Source organism: Frieseomelitta varia, unplaced genomic scaffold, assembly GCF_011392965.1.
Source record: "Frieseomelitta varia isolate USP_RPSP 00005682 unplaced genomic scaffold, Fvar_1.2 scaffold_224, whole genome shotgun sequence".
Taxonomy (NCBI): Eukaryota; Metazoa; Arthropoda; class Insecta; order Hymenoptera; family Apidae; genus Frieseomelitta; species Frieseomelitta varia.
In genome coordinates, this window is record NW_025109951.1 from 243172 (window position 1) to 266409 (window position 23238).

The 23238-nt window shown below is 31.0% G+C and overlaps 1 protein-coding gene across 5 annotated transcripts; it reads right to left on the reverse strand.

The window, feature by feature from the left end:
* Positions 1-1015: 1015 nt before the first annotated feature.
* LOC122527531 (pre-piRNA 3'-exonuclease trimmer-like) lies at positions 1016-22625 on the reverse strand. 5 transcript variants are annotated; one of them, XR_006306359.1, is made up of 13 exons: positions 22201-22621; positions 21899-22133; positions 21537-21809; positions 21269-21470; positions 21098-21199; positions 20900-21007; positions 20731-20827; positions 20547-20646; positions 20389-20472; positions 20238-20326; positions 17330-17428; positions 8256-8395; positions 1016-1033 (listed from the first exon to the last, which is right to left on the reverse strand). XR_006306359.1 is itself a non-coding variant. In XM_043651794.1 (12 exons), the coding sequence occupies exons 1-12, from the start codon at positions 22329-22331 to the stop codon at positions 16066-16068; spliced, it is 1578 nt and encodes a 525-aa protein (XP_043507729.1). In that variant the 5' UTR covers positions 22332-22621; the 3' UTR covers positions 15898-16065. The 5 variants fall into 5 exon arrangements, 4 of the variants coding, with proteins under 4 accessions (XP_043507729.1, XP_043507732.1, XP_043507731.1 ...); XM_043651794.1 differs by lacking the exons at positions 1016-1033; positions 8256-8395 and adding an exon at positions 15898-16123; XM_043651795.1 differs by lacking the exons at positions 1016-1033; positions 8256-8395 and adding an exon at positions 16138-16896.
* Positions 22626-23238: the final 613 nt, after the last annotated feature.

Consider the following 23238-nt stretch of genomic DNA (forward strand, 5'->3'; position numbering starts at 1 on the left):
AATTTCTATCATTTGTATATCTATCGCTAGTACAAATAATTTTTACGAAAAAAGAAAAAAAAATACGTCGACAATTAATTTTACTTTTCAATCTCGGTAAACTCAACAACTTTCTCAGACAACTGCGTCCCGATTGCGAGCTCTGTCGCAAAGCTCCTTATCAAAGTAATCCATTTCCCTAGAAAGACATTTCGCACTGACAGGTCCAAAGTACTTAATTGTTTATTGCCCTATCCATAGATACATAATAATGGCTTTGAATATAATTTAGTATTACATATCTTGCTTATCACTTAGCTAATCTATGTTGCTTAAAGAATAGTTCTTATGTCTAGTACGATCTCTAATTATTTACAAAACATTGGCGGAGAGTTTGGTACTTATCACAATTTATATATATATATATATATATATATCACTTCTTGCAGACTATTGCACTAGGGTTTGAGGGCTGTTTTAATTTAACTATCTCGCTTTCTTGTAAATTCGCATATCTTCATATCTACCTTTCCCTTCATAATTTTGTCTAACTGTCTGTCTAGATCTTTCTCGCTTGCAAGTTCTTCTGCCCAATGCCACAGTTCACTCTCAGCAGCACTTCTCGTGTTTGGACACTTCCAAACATGTTTGAATTCAAGAGGATTGTAGGTAAATAATTTGGCATAAAGTGGGCATAATTTTTCCCCCGTATCCTTGAACCTTAAGTTTCCTACATTCCTACATCTTATTCTAGCCCATTGCTCTTTATCTTTATCCTTGATGGAATGATTGTTCCAGTAACCTTCTTGCCCAAAACTGTCTTTCCAGATTTTGTACTTGTTGTTGTAGCCGCAACTCTCTATTCTGCACCATCTCGCCAGAATATTCTACTTTTATTTTTAATGCCAGTTGAAGACTGTGGGCCCTCCCTCGTTCTAGTCATTTCCAGTATCTGGCCCTGTCCAATCTCTCCAAGTGCATTCTCCAAATTTTTCAGCCATTTAGAAGCTTTCCCCATTTTTCCATGTACTAAATTCTTCCTCTAGACACATCCCTATTAATATAAATATAGTTAATATATATTCATACTAAGTAGTATTTTTATTTAGAAATATAATAAAAATAACTACTACTACTACTATTACTAAATAAAAAATAAATACTACTTATTATAAATATGTAATATATATTAATTATTTATAATATACTTATATATATACTTATATATAATACTACTTATTATAAATATGAAATACATATTAATTACATATAAATTAAATAAAATTTTATTACTTTAATAAATAATTAATAATTAATAATATATATTAAAATTTATATTATATTTAATGTAAATTGCACATTAAATTTTGATTTTAAATGAATCGCGTTCCCCTCATGCGTAATAATTTTACCATCTGCTCGCCCTTTTCCTCCAAATTTGTTACCTCCAAATTTTCTCTACCCGCTTCCAACTGCCGTAAATATGTGTTTCGGAGTGTTTCTATTATAGGCCCATACTCGTTTTGACGTATTTGCCCAGGTTCAAAGTGAATGGAGTAAATGAAGATGGTACACATGCACGCGATCGAGGAGAACAACAACGGGTCTTTGGCTCGTATGGTTGCGTCGCGGCATCGCATTCTTTTCGGTCGGAAGTCTGAGAGACGCGGACTCGTCGTCGTCATCGTCGTCGTCGTCGTCGTGTCTGTCAAGCGGCCACACGATAGCCCGATAATGAATCAAAGCGCGAATCGGCCGCGGTTCTCTGTCCTCCTTCTCCTCTGCCTCTTTCCTTCCTATTCTCCGTTCGTTGATTTACACTCGGGGTTAACAACGATGGAACGATCGGTGCCGCTTATGTAAAATCTTGTGTACGAGTAACATTGGCATTCTAATAATAAACAGGGCGGTGATGCTAGAAACGCGTTCATTATCCCACCTGCCCGCGTGCAACGCCGCAGTCAGAAGAAGAGCGATTTTGCTATGTAGAGAGGACATCCCGCCGCGTTAGAGGTGCTAAACTAAAAATACGTACGGGGTCCGATCAACGGCCAACTGGGCCAGTGAAGTAACCGTAGCTCAACGTCCCAAATATAGTCGGACATCTGTACGTATAGTCGCGGAGTGCCGATAGTTGGCATCCGCGGCTACGCACAACCACACACCGAGTGCATAATAGCGGCTGTCACCACAGTTTCCTAATGACATACCGATCATTGGATCGCGTCTCGCCGATCCAACACGAGTCAAATATTCACTTCTGACGCGTTACTTTTGCCCTTTTTCTCTACTCTTCGAATTCTCCAGGTATCTATGATCACGTTGTTCTTTTCTTATTGCGTATGGTGTTTCTTGGCGTGCAGGCTAAGTAGTAAAAGACGTGATTCTTTATGATAAATGTAAGAATGATATTGATGTCAGTCTTTGCTTTCGAGGAAATCGAAGATTTCTGACGGTTTACCAAGCACATTTAAATTTACCTAATTTTAGATGTGACGGACAAGAATAATTAACAGGAGATTATTCTTCGAGAAAAATTAGTAAAGAATATAGAGTGAAATTTGTTTACTTTCAGCTCCATTTTCAAGAAAACAGAATATCTGATATGTGTTTCGTTAAAAATTGCCTCGGTGCAAAAAAATGTCATCCCCTACTTTTTTCACAATTCGGCCAAACCGAATGAAGATTGAAACTAAGAGAGAAAAATTTGTAGTTAATTCTGATTTTCGTTATTTGTCGACTACTTTTATTATTTGAAAAATAATTTTTTTTAAATAAATACATTTAGTTTAATAATTCTAATCATTGGAACAATAACAACGGTTTCTTATTTATTTCGTATTATCAAGGATTGATTAATATTTAATTTTATTTGTTGTCACGAAGATAAACTAATAAACAATAATAATATTTTGAGTTTGAATTCTTTTAAAATCTATTGCTTCAGCATAATTCAACGTTGCCTATAGATATCATTCTGTATATGTTACAAATTTGAAGATCAAGGAATCTCAGAGAATGATAATGATCAATAGATCATTGGTGTATCTAGGGTAAGTAAAATAGATTTGGCAGTGAAGTATTGCGTTTGGTTTGATACACAGTCACAGTTTTCGAATAATATTTATTATTTAGTTATTAACTGCTCAGTGAAAACGATTATTTCCCTTTCTTTCTTTACAAACTCTGTCAGAGGTAGAACTGGACCATTCTATAATAAAAGAAAATTAATTTTAGCTTGATGAATCTCAATTTTTATAAATACACATGCTTGACGTAATATGCAAATATAACACAACAAAACCAACTAAAATATCGCCGAGATCGATCAATTATTATGTCCAAAAGTCCTACCTATCACTTATTTCAAAGATTGCATAAATGTGAACATTATTTCCGATTCAATTTCCAACGTATACACGTAAATCTAAACTGAAATAAAGCTGAAATTCGGCGATCGTTTGCGTTTAAAATCACGGAATTTAATTAAATGCAAAGTGTTCTCCGCGTTGATTGAAACCTCGCGGCTCAAGAACTGGTGGAGGGCATTCGTGGAATGAATTTTTCGAATGATCTCGTCGAAAGGGACCGATGCCAGAAACTTAATTTTACGATTTTCGCCAGCAACGGGCCATCCTTCGTACTAAATCGTTGCCAGGAAACCTACACTGTTGTTACGTTTGCTTCGATACGATCGACGACGACACGTGCAACGGTTATAAATAAATGGCACGCGATTGTTTATGCGTCGATAGCGACTGACGACATCGTGAAAGTGGTCGCGGGACGTTTGCATCAGACGTCTGGTTACGAATCCGCGCGACGTTGGCCGTGGAAGGGTCGTAGAAGTCGCTTCGACCCTGTAAAGGCAAGACAAGATGTTGATGGATCGCAACGGGGGAAAGAAAATAAGCTCCGCTCTCAAGGAAATTCGAATATAAATAACGCCGTGAAATTTATATACGCAACCCCGTTCTGCGACACGAGTTTCCTTTTTCCCCTTTTTTACCCTCAAGTTGCATAGTTCGAAGGACAACCGATTTCCCACGCAAGATCAGTTTGAGGGGAAAAAAAAAAAAAAAAAAAACGTCGGAGTTGTCGGGGACATCGATCATTTTTTCGACAGTTTGGAAAAAAACACTGGTTACCTGGAGGTGCTTCTTCTAAGGAACATCGAAAATAATGTAGAGACAAAAAGGGGGGGCTTGAAGAAGCGACGAGGAAGAAAATAAAAATAAACATGACAGTAAAATAAGAAAAGGAGTATCGAGACGATGTTAATAAAAAGCTGCTAAGAGAAACCATATAATCGATCGCGGTAGGTAACAATATTAAAGAAAAAATTGTAAACAATATTAGAGAAGAATTTGAAAAATGATATTTCGACGTCTGATTCTAAAGACTGTTATTTATTTTATTCAAGGTCACGTCAACTATTTATATGGTTAATAGCGACCGCACTTTGTGTGTTACATGTGAAAAACACACAGATGCAACAGCTTCGTGTTACACGTATAAAACAATATTTATGTTTTATCAAACGATCTTTCTAAAATTTCCTGGAATTCTTATTTTAGTAACATCGCACGATCTTCTTTTTATTGCCCTTTGTCACGCAGCAAGGAAAAGAAACGAAACAGAGTGACAGTGTGACGAATTCCATATGACCGACGCGTAGAGAACGGAGAAAACAAAAACAGAGAAAGGGACGAAGCGTACGTCGTAACCTCGGTTGGCGAGGTGTCAGAGATTACGTTTACAGAAAAATATTACGTAGGTATTCGAACTCGTTATTCCAGAGGCACGTAGTGAATCGTCACATTTTCAACAATACGATTGAAACAATTTTTTATAAATCATACCCATAATCATCCCCCTTTAAAATTCAACGAACGATCCTTCTATTAATTATCCATGAAATTAGAAAACGAGAAGACAATTCTTCGATGTTTAATCAGAAATAGAATGTAAAGATTGAGGGGAGAAAATATAAGAAAAAAATAAATAAAAATGGAAAAAGAAAAGAAAGGAAAAGGGTCACGGCCTGCCTTTCATTAGACGTGTTTACGGTTCGAGGTAAGCATCGATTAGGATAGCTCTATTTTTATAATACACCGGATAAAAAATGTGTCTGCAATCAAACACTGCAATATTTGGAGAATCTTTATCCGCCGTTAATCTTATTCGTTTGTCTATCATTTTACCTTTTTATTGCTCTGTTTGTTAAGCAGCATTTTATTTGCTATTCTTTCCGATCAATTTACACAAAATTTCCATAAAATTTCACTTTTTAATAATGCAACAACGAAAAGAAATTCCAAGGATTCACTTAACATTTTGCCTTCTGGCTAGATTTTACAATTTTGTGAAATTTCAAAAAATTTGAGTATTTATAATAGTACTAATGGGTTAATCTTTAACAGTGTTTTAATAGCAACAATGCGTCAGAGATTATCAAAGTGCTGTTTTTAGTATTTACAAAATAGTATTTACAAAAGTTGAAGTATTTAATTTTCCGTTGCATCTTGAACAGAGTATTCAAACATAAGGCGTTACTTAAAACTAATTATTAATAAATAATGAATATTAAATTTCCATAAACTATTGCATTAATTAAAAAATATGAAATTATATGCTTCTTGAATTTGTCTAAATGTATCCTGTAATATAATGAGAGAAAAAAATTTGATTCTATTTAAAAAACACAAGTTGACCTTGGTTCAACTATGAAAACAAGCTATTTTTGAAGTTTTAATTATCGCCATTTCAATAAATTTTTGCTTAATGACCATTTCTTGTCAAATGGAAACTGTGTATCGTATTTTCAGTGATAAATTTATACCTAATCTATCTTGAACAAATATATATTTTTTCTTATATAAACTTTATTAATAAAAGTTGTTAATAATAGTAATAACTCTTTTATAGCTAATGGCGGTTCGGAGATTTCAAAGTCCATTCTTTGAAATATAATTATGTATGTTTTAATCCATTAATTGATGCAGCTCGATGTTTTCTATTAAAAAGTATTAATCTATATATATATATGTCAAATGTATAGACAATACATGTTAAAAAATAATTAATTTAGGAAATATTTTAATTTCAATTTCACGCAAAATTCATCGAATATGAAAAACAATATCCTTGTCTTTCATGCAATAAGTTTCACTCGAAGTTGAAGTTAAAATATCTTCTAAGCTAATAATTTCTCGACACGTAGAATGCTGTATCGATATCAATGAATCAAAAAATATACGATTGCATTCTAGAAAGTGAAGTCCTTGAAATCTTCCACACCTCCCCAACAATTATTATGTACATACTGGACAATTTTCGTTAACAAAATCTCTTTCATACCAAAAACAACTATTTATTGTGTCATAATATTTATTGGATGTTATATTTATATTATAGATATTATATTTATTATTTATACATTATATTTATATTATACATATTATATTTATTATTTATACATTATATTTATATTATACATATTATATTTATTATTTATACATTATATTTATATTATACATATTATATTTATTATTTATACATTATATTTATATTATACATATTATATTTATTATTTATACATTATATTTATATTATACATATTATATTTATTATTTATACATTATATTTATATTATACATCAAAAATAAGTTAAAAGAATAATACCGATTGTTTCATGTCGTGTAAATAGCTACATATGGAATAGAATACAGTAAGAAAATTCGTTATAAAATCAAAAAGTAAAGATTCGCGCAAAAATCAGGATTGGCAAGCGTTCATAGCACGAGTACAGGCCGAGGGGACCGCACGAGGCGAAATCAGAGGACGAAACGGTAGCAAAAACGACAGGTATTGTCCGCAGTCCTAAATTATTCGTTCCACGTTCCCTGCCACTGGTTCGAACGGGAATCTTTGGCAGGTTTCGAGCAAACGCGTCGCAGAGGAAACGCAGAAAATTCTCATCTATCATGTCGAAACGTGTTACGCGCGAAAATAGTCGCAAGGATAGACCGAGGTCGGACTTGGTAAGACCGTGGACGGGATGATGTCGGCGTCAAGGGTGCACGCGGATTGTCGAGCGTATGCGATCAGCTGCCGTGACACTCTCACTATCCACCGTAAACGTTATCGATCGCTTTCGATCGCTGTCTCGGCTTCTCGTCGATTAATTTCAACTTCGAGAAGAATCGAGAGTCTGGAAGCTTGAGAACTTGAAATGGAAATTCCGAAAGTTTCAAAGGTTTGAAATGTCCGAGTATTTTTGAAAATTTGCAAGTTTCAATGTTCCAAAGAGCTTGGAAATTTTGAAAATTCTTCTGAAGATGAAAAAAACTGTGAAAACTAAGAAAGAGTGAATTCATTCTCCCTTTTTTAATTTATTTAATTAGTTACATTGAGCGAAAATTGTTTTAAAAATGCGTTCAATGTTTCAACGCAAATTTTTGCAGGTCGACGCTTCGTGCGACGACGGACTGAAAATCTTGGACAAAATTTGTTCGCAAGAAGGCCATAGTGTGTTAAGTGCATGTGCACTTAAATTCGATATAATTTGCCCAATGATATATCAGTCCACTGTTTATGTTTACTCGCAAATTTTACGAGACTTAGACTAATGATCGTGTTATTAATATAAACAATTTTTTAGGAATCACATCCACTGTAAAGCTACGCTTTTAATCAAATATTCTTAACCAAGACTATTTCAATTTCTTCGATATTAAAAAATATTTATGCCATTGAGACTTATTTCTAATTTTAATCAATCCTTTGAGCATCGTACAAATAATCTGAGATGCGTCCATAGAACATTGTACAAATAATCTGAAATGTTTAACGTAACTAAAACAACAGAGATTCAATAATATATTACAACATATTGAATAAACATATTACAAGACATAAATTTAAAGACAAATGCATTATCAATTTTGTCATGTACTTTTCATTCGGTGTTAAACTCCCAGACTTTATGTAGATAATTTTAACGAGCACTCAAAAGATTTTGTAACTTGTCTCGTCTATTTTTATTAAAAGACTGAAGCTATTTATAGGACATTATGAAAGTGTGTATAAATAGTTTGCGGTACCACAAATGCGACATAAAACATTCATTGTAAGTATCTGCGTGGATCGGCCAGGTTGACGCAGCTTCTAATGAGCGTCATGAAATGGAACGATTGTTATCTTGACTTGAAAAAAAAAGAGCAACGCAAACATTTACACAAGCCCTGTCTTAATATTTTTAGTGTTATACTCACCTTCGTTTTATCGTTCATTTTGTAATTGAAGATGATAGTAGGAGATGGACAATAGTATTCAGGACGATGGATGATTTCACTTCTCGAAGGATTGATAGAGCCAGGATGTTTAGGTGAAATTCTTACAGGATTATAGTATTCTGAAATAATAAAAATTTGTTTTTATTACATCCAATCATTAAGATGATTTTAGTGAAATTAATTTTGTGTTTTAAATATTATTATTATTGTTGTGGATGATGTTGCTGTTGTTATTATTATTGACACTAAATATACCTGGTTAAAAAATTTGATTCAAAATTCTGTACTCATTGTCATTTCGTTTGTTCCAAAAAATGAAAATATATAATTTTGTTTCTTATCGTTTAAAAGTTATTTTGTGCATTATTCCCTATATTAAATTGACAATTAGCTGCGTTCCTTTTGTAGAAAGGATCTTTATTTCATAGCCGGCTATTTAACCGATAGGAATAGGTATATTAAATATTTAAATTATATTAATTTGCAAAGATGATTAAAAAACTGAAAATATAGTTAAAGAAACAAGCCGAGGATGAATAAAGAAATAGATTTGCCTAAAGTCTGAAAATTAGATATAGAAGACAGAAATAGATTTTGCTTAAAATGCGTAAAGAGCAAGAATCTTCATTGACAGACCCAATGAAGGAAAGTCTATTTAAACAAGGAGTATTTATAATTCCATACTTCTGTAAAACGTTGGATTATTTTTGTGTGCTTCCAATGATCAGAGGAGACGTAACGTTTAACTTCTAAGACAGGTAAGTGTTCTATAAAGTGTTTAATACTCATCTTCATTCATACACACACGCACACATAACATACAATGGCTATAAAAAGTATTTACATACCGTTTGTATACATTGTATTATATTCATTATTATACTTCCACATGTAATCAATGAAGTTCAAGCATATTAAATTTCGTATCACTTAATGAAAATGGAACATGAAACTTAATTTAAAAACATTACATTGAAAAATAAAGGTACATGTAAATAATTCACGTCAAACAGTCAAACACTAATAAATAAAATAATTAAATAACGATAAAACGTAAATACACTGAACAAATAAATTTCACTTATATTTCAGAAGGAAAACAATATTTCTAATTTAATTAATTAATAAAATTTAAATAGTATTATTTTACATTTATATTATTTGACATTTAATTAATAAAATTTCATGCAGAAACACATTATCTGAATAGCCAATGACGTTTGACTTATGTCTCTAAAGAAATCGTATAATACACTGGGTAAATAAATTTCACTTATATTTCAGGAGAAAAACAGTCACTCCATCTAATTTATTCTCACGTAAAATTTCATAATCTAAACAGACGCGTCATCTAAGTAGGCAATGACGTCTGATATTTGTCATGACGTCACAGTATGTATATCCTTGAAAGAGGTGCTATTATAGCCGGTTAAGCCTACGCTCTAGGCCAGGGGCTAGGCTAGACTATTTCCGCTATTCAGCTTATGGACCAAAATAGTCCTAAATAGAGCTTTCGAACAAGAAGCTGCTGGGATCTTTAGTACCCCTCCGCCAGAGAAAGACGAGTTTTCCACTTCCTCCACTTCAACCTATAATCTCTTCAATCCTATCGCATCGTTCATTTTCTTTATCTACGTACGATACTTCAAATGTAATATAAATTTTTATCTTCAATCATTTCCACCAGTCGTTTGTCCATCATCCGCTGTTTTTTTTTTTTTTTTTTTAACTTAATGTTTAGCCTAATAAATAAAAACAAAGTTGATATAGAAAGTTTAACAAACGTTGAACAATCAAATTGCTAAAATTAGAAACCAATATTTATCCATTAATTTTATTTTCTTTTTTCCAACACTAAAACTATCAAAATTTATGATTTTTTAGAGTGATTTTTCAACTGATTTAGAATGCTGCGTTTTCAGGGATTTGAATAATTTTTGTAAAATACACGAAAAGTGTATTTTGTGTTCTTTATTATATTATAAAATATTATTATATTAATAAAAATTTATTAAAAGTTTGTAAAATTCATTATAGTATAAAATTATAGTTATTTAATTTTAATTAATTTATTATAATTGTAAATTTATTATATTATATTATATTATAAAATATTATTATATTAATAAAAGTTTTCTGTTCTTTATTATATTATAAAGTTTTCACTATTCCTTGCGCTCCATTTCTCTGATATAATTTTTATATTAGTTCTAGTATTAATTAACCTTTTGAATAATCCTCGCTAAAATTATACATCAAAGAATATGTCAATTATATATCAAAAATCTAAAAATCCGAATAAGGATCATATAAAAAGCATTCATCTTAAATATATATTTATTTAATCTCTAATAAATTAATTATTTTAAGCATTATCCTCAGATTATTATTTATTACGATATTCTAATATGGATTTGAACGCTCAAAAGATTGAACTTATAACTCGATAGTTAAAAAATAAGATTTCTAAATCAGTTTTAAACAATTAAATTGCTAACGCTAGGAATCAACATTTCTGCATAAAAATTCTAATTTTCATTACACAAAAACAGAGAATTTTTTGCCAATTTTCCTTACAGAAAAGAAAAATACCCCATTTCCTGCAGTTGCTTTCCCATTTCCAAAGAACGAACAATGTCAATGTCTTAAATAATAAACATTTCATTATCAGGCTTAACAAAGTTTTATTACAAAATACATTATTACTATTAATTAAGCTGTTGTGATTGTTGTAAAATCGTTTACGATTGTAACATTGGATGCAAGAAGCCTCTTTTCAAGTAAAATTAGCATATTAGCATTCTGTACAAATATTGTATACAACTCAGATCGTGTTACCCATTAACGTCTGTTATACTCAAAGAAGTACACTTATCTGCCTGTGAAATTTCTAGATGCTGCACTTTGAATTCTCTCTCCGTTTTGTTATTTTATATTCAAAAGATAATCGTTGATGAGTGTAACATTCAAAAGTTGATAAAATTTTAAGTCAAGACTTAATACAGTATTAATCGTGTCGCACAATTTGCTTTTAAATCCAATCTCTAAAAAGTTTAAAGAAGAAAATAAACAATTCGCTTCGAAGAAACTTACGAATGAAATTTTACTTGAAATGTAAACGATCTACGAATTGTCTATGGAGAATTAAAAAGAAATATGAAATTATAGAAGAAATATTCTTTAATATTATGAAATCATAAAATCATAAATTATAATTTGTCAAGTCAATCAGTTGAAGTTTCACGAAAAAAAAAAATAGAAAAATAGATAAAGTATTGTACATCGTTTTCAATACTTCTTTCAAAATTTAAACTGAAATATATGACAGTAAAATGTATTATTACAGACGTACAGTGAAGATCATAATTGAATCAACGTCGATGAAAAATTGTTATGTTATAAGATATTTATCATGTTATATATAATTTAATATGTTATAAAATAATTTAAAGCGACGTAATTGCATAAAAATAAATCTTACAACAATTTATTTAGTTTCATTTTAGAACGTAAACTCCTTACTTTGATAATCCTGAGTTCGAGTTTCAAAGATGATTTTACAGCATGTAGCGGGCTCGAGAAAAGTGAGCATATTTTTTTCCGAAAATTATAAAAATTGAAATATCTGTAAAAACATTAAAAAATTTTTTTCATGACTACAGCAACCATCAAAATCAAAAATCGAAATCTCTTCTTTACTTTGACTCTTTAAAACTTACTGTATGATTTTTTTCGTTTGACCTTAATATTTAAAGTTTAATGAAATGGTGAAAAATGAATGATGAAATCATACAATAAATTCCAAGGGATCTCATTAAAGGCAAGACTTTAATCGTTAAAGTGGTGATAAATCTAGTCGTGAAAAAAATCTTTTCATACTTTTACAGACACGAATTTTTGAATTTTTATAGTTTTCGAGAATAAAAATATCCTTATTTCTCCATCCGCTACATAATGTATAATCATCTTTGAAAAAAAAAAAGAATTCAAGACTGTTAAAATAGAGACTTTATGTGTTAAAATGAGGTCAAACGAATCGTTATACGGTCTTGTATTACAAAATTTAAATTATCGGCAATTTTTCATCGTTATTGGTCCAATTACATTCTTCGTTGTAGCTTTTATCTAATGGCACGCAAAATGCATAAAATAGCGCGTCCTTGGAACAGTAACTTTGCGTAATTTCTTCTGAAATAAATTATTTATCAAACAAATTTTTGTTCAATTGCTAAAAAAAATCTCTTTCAAATGTACGAAATTAAGCATCAAGTTGACACTAAAAAAATTAAAAAAAAAAAAAAGACTCAAAAAGTGTGATTGATCTCTTCCCATCCCTCGATAATGTTCAACTTAATAATATTTTAACTTTTAAATGTAACTGATTTTTTGATCACTAAAATCCTTCTTGCGTCAAATTTGCAATATAGCCCGATTTCAGTCGGTAATTGATGCGAGCAATTAATCTCGGCGCACCCACGGTAATCGCGATACTCCTCATCGGCGCAGGCGCGCGTTCCCCTTCGTTGAAAACATTTTCACTGTCGGCGAGGCGCGACAGGTGCTCGGTCCATGCCAAAGCAAAAGCGCAAGCCAGGCCCACACCTCTCGTGAAACATTACAATTCTTAGCTGCGCGATGGACGTTACGAAACCGTGAGACCAGAACGCCGACACGTGTGGGTATTTTCAATCGTCTCTTCTATTTGCTGGCAGAGTACGTTCAACGGTCCGAGCGAATCGCCTCTCGTCCTGGCCAGACCGATAGATGAAGGCGATCGAATCGAGTCACCTCTCGACGTATTTTTGGGCAAGCACGTGATACACCGTTCTCCACCTAGTGCACAAGCTGCAGAGTAGGCCCTCGCTACCAATCGTCGAAATTTTCTTTTTCAATCTTCCTTCATCCTTCCGCAAAATATTTATTTCATCTCGAGGATTGCGTAGCTTGCGATTTAGTGGATTTCGTAAGAGAGCCAAGATATACGAATTTACGTGGATTTTCGGGAATTGATGATCATTGGGGTTCGTTAAGCTCGGAAGATTTAGTGATTGTGAAACATAGAATTAATAAATTTAACGATTGATTATTTTTCGCCCTAAGGAAAATATGAAATCCATATTGATTTCACGAAGGCTGAGTTATTCTGTTAGTAGCGAAATTTTTAGTAGAAGTTTAAAAAGTATCCGGAGACACACGAGCCCCTCCGCTGACGAGACGCGTAAGTAGAAAATTAGGAAAAATGAATTGTTGTAAAATAAAATTGAGAATTATAAAAATGGTAAGTACTGAGAATACTTGTTTCATTTATCTATTTAACTTGCGTATATTTTATTTTATATTAATAAAAAGTAAGAGTGAATTTTTATATAGTGAGTAAATAATGGCATTTGATTATTTATCGTTACTTTACCATTAGTATATTAGTATATAATTACTACTCTTCTCACTTTACTTCCTTACAATAAAGCTACAGCTGTTTTTTAACTTGTTATAAAGTATTACACGAAGTCCAATTTTCATGATTAAAAAAGGGAAGTCTAACTTTCATAAATAAATATTTAATTCACTTATCAACTAAGGGACTCGTATGAAGGAGCTATAGTCTTGTTAGTAAACCTAATTAGTAAAACTAGTTGAATGCTCAAGATTAGTCTTCTCTCATCCATTCTTTCTCTTTTTCATCACTGTCCACAAAATGCATGAACCGAGAGATGAAGGGAATTGGGACAGGCTTTTGTTTGTTTCGAAAAAAAAAAGCAGCAACGCAACGGCGATTAGATAATTAATACCGATTGCTGAAGAGAATTTCAAAGATGAACAATAATCTAAGAATGTTCGTCATAGAAATTGTGCCTGTAGAAACGAGAAAATGACGAATTTGGTTCACCCAGTTCCATAGAGACCTCGTTTCTAGCGCTCGCGACCTTTACATTAACAGAGTCGTTGAATCGACTCTGAATGCGAAGAAGCCGAAGAGTGAGATCTCGGGAGCTGTTCCACCTGCCACCGGACACCAGTGTGACCAAGCTGACCGTCCGGCAGCACGCCCACACGAATTGCTACTGTGTTATTTCGAGTGTTTTAGCCTTGGGTGGCGGCCAGAGAAAACTTTTGAAATATCAGGGAACGTTTGGCCTCTTCCTTGGCCATCAGGATTTTCGAGCTAAGTACAAAGTGGCACAAGTGGGTTCTTTGAGTAATTGCAACGGGCATGCGATTGACACAGCCTCTTTTCCATAGAACGATCATCTCCTTATTGAGAAAATCATTTAGTTTGTCTTATTCACTCTACCAGACTGCGGATTTTTATCATAAATCATATTTTTATGGAATACAATTGGAAAAGTAGAAAATTGGCTACGAAAATGTTTTACGTATCAAATATTATAAAAAGCACTGTATTTTGAATATTTCATGCATTTCTTTCTTCATGTTACATGCATTTCGTGCAATTTTATATATTCTAATTCGCATCATATATTTTTAGTGTGGATGATTTAATTAAAGATCAATTTTTTGATCGAAATATTCTCTCGAAGATTTTGGAATGTCATCGACGTCACTATTTTCTTAAGGAGACCTCACATATTTGAACATCGCTTAATCGAAACCATGAATCTTGGATCATTTGCCAAGATTACAACGATATTTACGATACGATCTATTACGTGTTATTTCTTGTTCTTTGTTTTCGTTTCGTCATACGAATATAGCCGTCCGAATATGTGTAATATTTTCATTTTATTTATTTTCTAAAAGATTCTAACACAGTAGCTCCTAAAAAAAAAAAAAAAAACTAACATATACATAAGACAGACTACACACATATCTGTATATAAGAATAAGGGACATTAATTCAATTGCACATACTTCAGCAATAATCTACATGTGCAGAAAGGAACAAGAATGCACGAGATTGTTAAAAGAAAAATAGAAAAGAAAAGAAGAAAATATGACTAGCAAAATTTCGATAGATCGTAGGCAAAGACAGGGGTGATTGGATTTTTCACGAATGCAGAGGGATTTGGCACAACGGTGAATAGATTCCTTGACAAAAACGAGCTCTGGCCCGGAACGTCGACAAACCAGAACGAGAAATAATAATAACAGCTCACAGTAAAGATTCCACTCGCGATTTCGATCTAACATTTAAATAGATTCTGCAGCTGGTGGTCGCGTACGAGCGTAAGAAACGAACAGAGACAGAGGCGGAGGTACTCTTTCTGAGCTGACTGATCTGTGGGAACCTAACCGAGGCTTGTTTTATTTTTTCATTTTTCTTTATATTCTTTACATTTCCATTTTATTTTTATATTGTTTCGATCGTTGACGATCTATTGTGTAGGCTCGTAATAATATTATCTTGTTAGAGGAAATTTATTTAATTTTTGTCTATTTATTTAGAAAACTACGATTTTTATATGTTACACTATTTATTTATTTATTTTGACTTGACATTCATGCAATTATATCATTTGTAACATCGCGTTGTTTGCAAAAGTTCATCGTCCACGTTTAAGGACAAGGAAACAATAGTAAATGATTGAAGAATTAAACCATGATTTTTTGATACAAAATTATATATTTAAAAAACTAACTTACAAAAAAGTATATCATCAAAAATGGCACAAAAGTGGAATTTAATTTTTACTGTATTCTGTATAGAGTATATATCTGTATATGCAAATATACTTGATCATTTCGTGACTTAAATTCTTACAGTACCTCAATTATTATCACTAATTATACAATAAATACAGCAAAAACAATTATTGAGTTCAGATACGCGTTAGAAATATTTTTTTAATAACCACATAAACAAACCCCCAAATAGAACAGCTCCACTCCTGTAATTAAAAATGATTCCTAATTAAAAATAGTTCCTGACACAGTTCTTTGTCCCGTTTGATTTCTTATAGAAAGCAATGTAAAAATCTTTGAAAAATGTGAAATCTTTAATCCACTGCCTTACGATTATCTTTTCAATCTTCTTAGATAATCATTGATTATTATAATTTATTACATCATATTGACATTACGTCTGTATAATTTATTAATCTTTAATTTAGAGAATTAAAATTTCAAATTCGATAAGACTAGAAAAAATCAGAACAACGTACTATGAGCATGATTCAATATCGTTTTAACAAGAAATTAAAAGCTTGAAGGCTTAGAAAATGTAAAAAAATCTAAAAATGAATTTTTGGAGGAAAATGTAATAATTGTGTCTATCTTTAAGCAATCAATAGTGTATTGATAATCCTATTTTCGATCAAAGTTCGATCAATCTGATTAATTTTTAACTGCGTGTAGAATACATATAATTAATGTATATTAATGCAATTAATATCAAGGAAAAACCGTTATATGATGTTCATTTCGAAATAATTTCGACAGACATTGAGAGACGAATCGAATTCGACAATTTTATAATTTCAGCATTAGGTAATGATGCGATGGACACGAAAGCTTCGCAACAATTATTGGCACCGCGACAATTATCTTCACTTATGCATCTACGGTAATCTTGGTGCTAATTAGAGATTCTGCAGTCACACACAGATCTGTGTGGAAGAGTCATTAATTTGTTTGACGTAACGCGGGCTCTGTCTCGTTCGAGCTGAAACACGACGATCGAATTTAGGCCTCGCCGGTGTTGTGATAGTGTCACGATTCATGCAGAATTACTGCAATTCTCAAAATGTCACGGACGACAACCAATCATTTAACGACATGCTCATTTTTGAAATAATAATAATTTTTTGATCGAATGACAGTCTAGTCAATTTCGATTTCCAATAAAAAAATTATTTCCAAGTCGTTTTAAAATCAAAATTTTATTAAAATTTCAAATGCTTCGCGTATATCTAAAATATAGCAAAAATTCTAATAACCGAGATTAATTTAAAATAACATTAATATCTCGAATAAGAATATTAATATTATTATTAGAATTTTAGATGCTCATTGTATTTAGATACTTATCTAATGATGAAAACATCTTGTGTGACTGTATTAGTATATGAAAAATAGGAAATTTTGCAATAACGTACCACAAACCAATGGTGATGTGTTTCGCGTGTCTTAAACGGCTGTACGGTGTCACCTGAATCTCCGAGTTGTTCTTGAAAAACTGCAATATGTTTATCGCGCTGCAACAGAATTTTTCAAGCGACCACGATTTATAATACATTAATAATACATGGGTAAAAATAATTTCGTATCGATCACGTTGAGCAACCTGGCCTGATCGACGCGTGTTACAAAGCAAGCTTGAGTTACAATTTTATTAATAACATCAATAAAATTAACAAATAAGTACTTGCTAAATTCAATTTGCCCATTATTTAATCAATAACCCTTTTACTATTCATTCAGCCACATTATTCGACGTTACTTTTACTGATATGCTTATTGAAAGATTTCCAAGAGATTTTACGAATAAATTTACACAATACATATGAATGTAATAGAAAATTCAAACATAAAGAACGCTACGGGATAGAATCTTAAATACTGTTTATAAATTTGTGAAATTTGCGGAATTTAATTCAACTGATCTATAGTTCGCTAAACTAATTCTCTGTTGCGAAACAAATCTAAGAAATTCGCCCAATAATATAAAAAAACTGCATAATCATAAAATTATAATTTAATACATGGCGATAAACAAATGTTGTTTAGTAATTGAATGCTGGAAGAATGCCAGCAACAAGAGAAATTTGACGTTTATAATATATGAATACGAGATGCAAGCTGCGAATGAATTGTGCCGGATGCTTAACGCTAACGAAAGAAACTGCATCATGCTCGTGAGAATGCACACTTGATAGCGGAGCACTAGATAATTCATTTCGATCTAATTCGGGTTCGATGAAATCAGTCGATCTGATTCGCGAGCATGCGACAAGTTTTGCGAGTTGAACGGTTCCATTTCGCGATCAAAGTTATTGGTATCAAATTTGTTTTCTCAAATATATAAGAAGGTTGATATTCTCAATAATGATTATACGTTTATGCATACATATGCCTTTTGACGATCAAAATTAACAAAATTGTAAACTTTATATTACAACACATTTCTATATTTTTTTCTTTTTATTCTTTGAATATATTTATTCTATTAATTGCCATTCAGTTCAAAGAGATAGATTTAATAGGTCTTCTACTAAATTAATAATTTATTATTATTTTATATTATTAATCGTTATTAGTAGTTGAAACAATAAATGTTAGGGCGCAATGAAAATTTATGGTAGAAAACAGTAGGATGTAACGATTTTGCGACAATAATACTCATATTTAAGTGCCTGTTATTTCGATGGCTCAACGAATGAAATGTAAACAAGCTTCTAATTGATTTGCCTAAGATGATATCAATACTGATGGTGGTTTGTGATTTTAAGCTGATGAAGAATGAAGAAAACGCGATCGATTGCTCGTTCGATCCGGCCGAAGAAATAAACCACAAGCCAGAGCTGCCAGTTAGAACAACTCAATACGTGTATAAAATAAGACATTATGATATTAACTAGTTGTCAACGCATCATGTTCATATCACATTCTATCTGCATCGAAGATTAATATTATGAATATCATGATGATATTATGAAACACAGTAAATGTAATTTTTATTTTAAACGTACAGCAAAATATGAAGTATTTAATAATCGAATGAAATTTGAATTCGTGCAATTAATTTATTTTTTGAAAATATATTCTTCAAGCAGAAGAGTTTAATGTATACCAAATTATAATTTGATATAAGAACACCAACGAGACGTGCATGATCTTCAAGAGATCTTAGGTCGTTCACCTTTTCCGCTGATAATTATAGTTTTCCTACTGATGCTCTACTGACAAGACGTACGATTATAATTAATCCGTTTCCTGGTAATGCTATATTGGTCTCGTTACGTTTTAGAAGCGTAGCTTCTAAAGAAAAAATACTATGCTTCTGCTGGTATTTATTGGAGCCTTGAAACGAACGTCTCTTACCTGTTGCATTTCTGAAGAGGATTATATATAATCTATGCATCTAAAATCTTACAAAACAATACGCGGTTAAAATATCAAGAGCAAATTAACTAGGGCAAAATTTGGCAAAACGAAAATTCGGTTACGTCATATAAAATCACGTGCATCGATATCACACTTTGTAAGTGCAATGATGAGTATACGCGATTGCCCTTGGATAAGATCCAAAATAATTCCGGCACCTTACTTCGAAGAGCTTCATACTAAAATACCAACTGCGTACTTAATACCTAATTATATTTGCTTGGTGCGTAAAGTATAACAGAAAAATAAAGAAAATAATTCGAAAGAAATAATACATATTTGAAATGATTACTACATATCCTACACATTAAGAGTCTCGCACGAATTCATATTTGCTTCTTTCCTTTAATCTCGCCTCATTGTTTTGTTAACCTGCATACCGTAATATGTAAAATATAAAATGGGATTCTAGGAACCTATGTTAGCTTGACGACTAACAGTGAAGATACTTATACTGTAACATCATCGTTGTAAATCGCACATATCTCGCACGAATTCGCCATATTTACCTTTTTCTCTTGATCTCACCTCATTGTTTTGTTAACTTGAATATGTAATACGTGATATGTAAAACATAAAATACGAGTTTCTAAGAACCTGTTTTGCGTCAATTCGACGATTAATCATGAAGATATTTGTGCTGAACGAAGACAAAGTTCAAATGTGTTTCAAGCTAAATAAGTTGATTATCTAACAATATATAGCTGCATACTTTTATCATTTGCAGATTAATTGCAGATTAATTGCGTTTCGTTGTTTGTTACTATTTTTAAAGGATAACGGAGATATGTTTTGTCAGATTATGGATCAACATTAAAATTTCTTATATTCTTAATCATTAAACATTTCTTTTGTTTTATGATAAAAAGTATTGCTAATCAAAGCAAAAATTATACTAACCTATTATGATTTGTGACAGCTACTAAAAAACACCTATGAGCAAAAGGCATTACATCTACTGTACCAAAAGATGAGAATTTGTTTATTAACTGAAAAAAGAATAAGTACAGATTAATATAGTTTTCAAATACAATTTCATATTTGAGAATACCTCCTTAATATCTATAGATGGTGAGTTTAATTTGACGTGAAGCCATTCTGGTCTTGAAAATATTGGATCCTCCCCATCAAATTGCTAAAAATTTATACTGTAGTTAAAATATTATTTTAAACGTATGTTTTATAATTATAAAAATGTATTTTTCTTACCATATACATTTCATTGCTTCTTGCTATATTTATAGAATTTACAAATTTTTTTACAGAGCTCATTAATTCAGAATGTGTTACTATTCTTTCTTCTAAACCTCTAAAGACAACAATATTATTTATAACTGTTTAATTGATATTATTATCAATTATAATATGAATATAACATAATTATGAAACATACGTTCCAAATTTTTTTACACAAAATAAATGTGCCATTTTCACAAATATACACCCCGCAAAATAAGCATCCCAGCCAGCACTGTGATAACTTTTCTGATCTAGAATAAAATTTGAAATAGATTTTTATATAATGATGAAATAAAGTTGAATAAGTTATAAAGTTAAATTACTTGAACATTCTTCATTAAGGACAATGTTTGGTGAATTGAAACTTAAAACTCTTCCTGTGGTCGTAAAATATTCGTACAGAATATTCAGTGAATTTTGCTTCCAGTTCACTTAAAACAAAAATATGTTCTCAAGTTTATACATATAAATTATCTTTACAAATATTTTACATTTATATCATCTTTACAAATGTTCTTTACCTTCAGTTTTATATAAATTCCGCAATTTGAAACTTAAAAATTTTGTGTCATATATCTTAGGAAACAATGTATGTATATTATTTTTGAATTCTGTGTATGAATCTGAAACATATATAAAATTAAATTATGTGATTTATCAATTATTGTTATTTAATTTAATTTATTTAATACCTGGTAATGGTTTATAGAATTGTTGATGTATGAACATTAAGTCCAAAAGTACATTATGCCCTACTATGAATTTCTTAGAAGAAGATAAAAGTTTAAATATTTTGGAAAATCTCATAAAAGAATTTAGCAGTATTTCTTCCAAATTATTTTCCTGCTTCGACACATACTCCTGTGTATCAGGTATTGTTTTCAGAAAACTCATCTGAAAAACAAACAATCTTATGTACCTAAACTAGTATCCGAATAAAAATAATACAATAATACATACAGATTTAGTGTCTGATATAGTCCAAATATTATAATTATTTCTTAAGTCTTTATGTAATATATATTGCAAAACAGGATTAATAACTGGCAATTTTAATGTTGTCTGTTCTGACCTGGCCATCCATTCAGAAAGTTGGTTCTTATATTCATTGAGCTCAACTTCTTCTTCAAACGACAAATGTTCTAAAATATTTGCTAAATCGCCTTGTGTTAAATAATCCTTTAATAACTTTTCATCTGGCTCGTTCAGATAACAGATACCATCGTTTAGAAACTAAAAAATTCATAAATTTTTCTATGTAGTATATTTATTATTGCGAATAAATAGATATGTTTTACTCCAAGTATATTATCATAGCTTACTTTATTAAAATCAAAATTATGTTTACAAAGAAAATTTAACGATGTCACTTGCCATGATATTTTTCTATTTTTTAATGGTATAGATTTAGGAAACAAGTAAAAATTAAAGCATTCTGTTTTATAGACATTTTCAGAAGGCACATGGTGAAAAGTTGCAATGCCAAATTGCACTATCGTAAATTGTTGAATATTTTTCTTCAGTGTCTTGTAACGATCATTAAGACTATCAAACAAACTGAAACAAAGAAAACATTAATGTGAGAAAGGGAACAGTTAAAATTGAGATAACCTCTAAATCTAACCTATGTTTCAAATGTTCTTCTGAATATATGCCCGAAAATTCAGCATCTATAGTAATGAAATTTGCATTGTTCACAGCATTCTCTATTTGTGGATATAAAGCGTCAAAATTACTGTCCACAACTTCTTGCATATTAAATTTTATTTGTTTATATATAGCTAACTACTTTTAAACGAACAATCTGTTAAATATAACCTAACTAACCTATAGCACTATTTTATTACAAAAATCTTTGAACGAAATGAAATCAAACAGTTTTATTTAATTCAAATTTTATTTATGAAAATATGATTTTTATAGATTCGAACTTATCAACATCACTGAAGAAAGTAACTAAAGCACAAAATCGCACGTGTTCTCGTTTAGAGATACAATTATGAATTAGTAAACATCGAAATGTATGACTTTCTTTTTATTACATTTTTTATTATTGTTTACTGTACTCTTATTATTCATTAAACAAGACTTCTAATTATCGTGATACATTTGAGCTTAAGCTTAATATTAATATCAATATTAATATTAAATATGCTAATATTAAATAAATTAATGGAATTTATTGAAATGTCACATGCAATATATTAAAATTATAATTATGAAAACTATATATATAACATAATAATTAATCTCAGTTGAAATGTTGAAATCTTTGAAAATTTCAACTCTCAATTATAAAAATAACAGAATCGACTGTTCAACGATCGTGATTACTAATTCCACTTTCTCTAACGAGAATGAACTTACAGCAGCAGCGATTAATTAATCCTCTAATTAACAGCGAATTCAAACTTAATCCATAGTCAGAAATAAAAAAATATTTGAACGTGCAAAACTCGATTTAACAATTTATTTTTCGAAAACCTTCCATTCGAACGATCGCTAATAAATAATAACTTTCTTATTGTTAGATAACAAATAAATCGGATTAATCGACTAAAAATAATCGAACAAATAACAATAAAACTGCGCTTTATTCCCAACTTTGATAATAGAATTCTTCTGTGCAACGTAAAATTAGAAATTGCTGGTAATTTCCTTG

Coding starts and splice junctions, on each gene's coding strand:
- LOC122527531 (XM_043651794.1), bottom strand. CDS start 22,331: ATGCAAGAAGTTGTGGACAGTAATTTTGACGCTTTATATCCACAAATA. Junction 20,327..20,388: donor CATCTATAGATATTAAGGAG/GTATTCTCAAAT, acceptor TTCTTTTTTCAG/TTAATAAACAAATTCTCATC. Junction 17,429..20,237: donor GCTGTCACAAATCATAATAG/GTTAGTATAATT, acceptor ATTCTGTTGCAG/CGCGATAAACATATTGCAGT.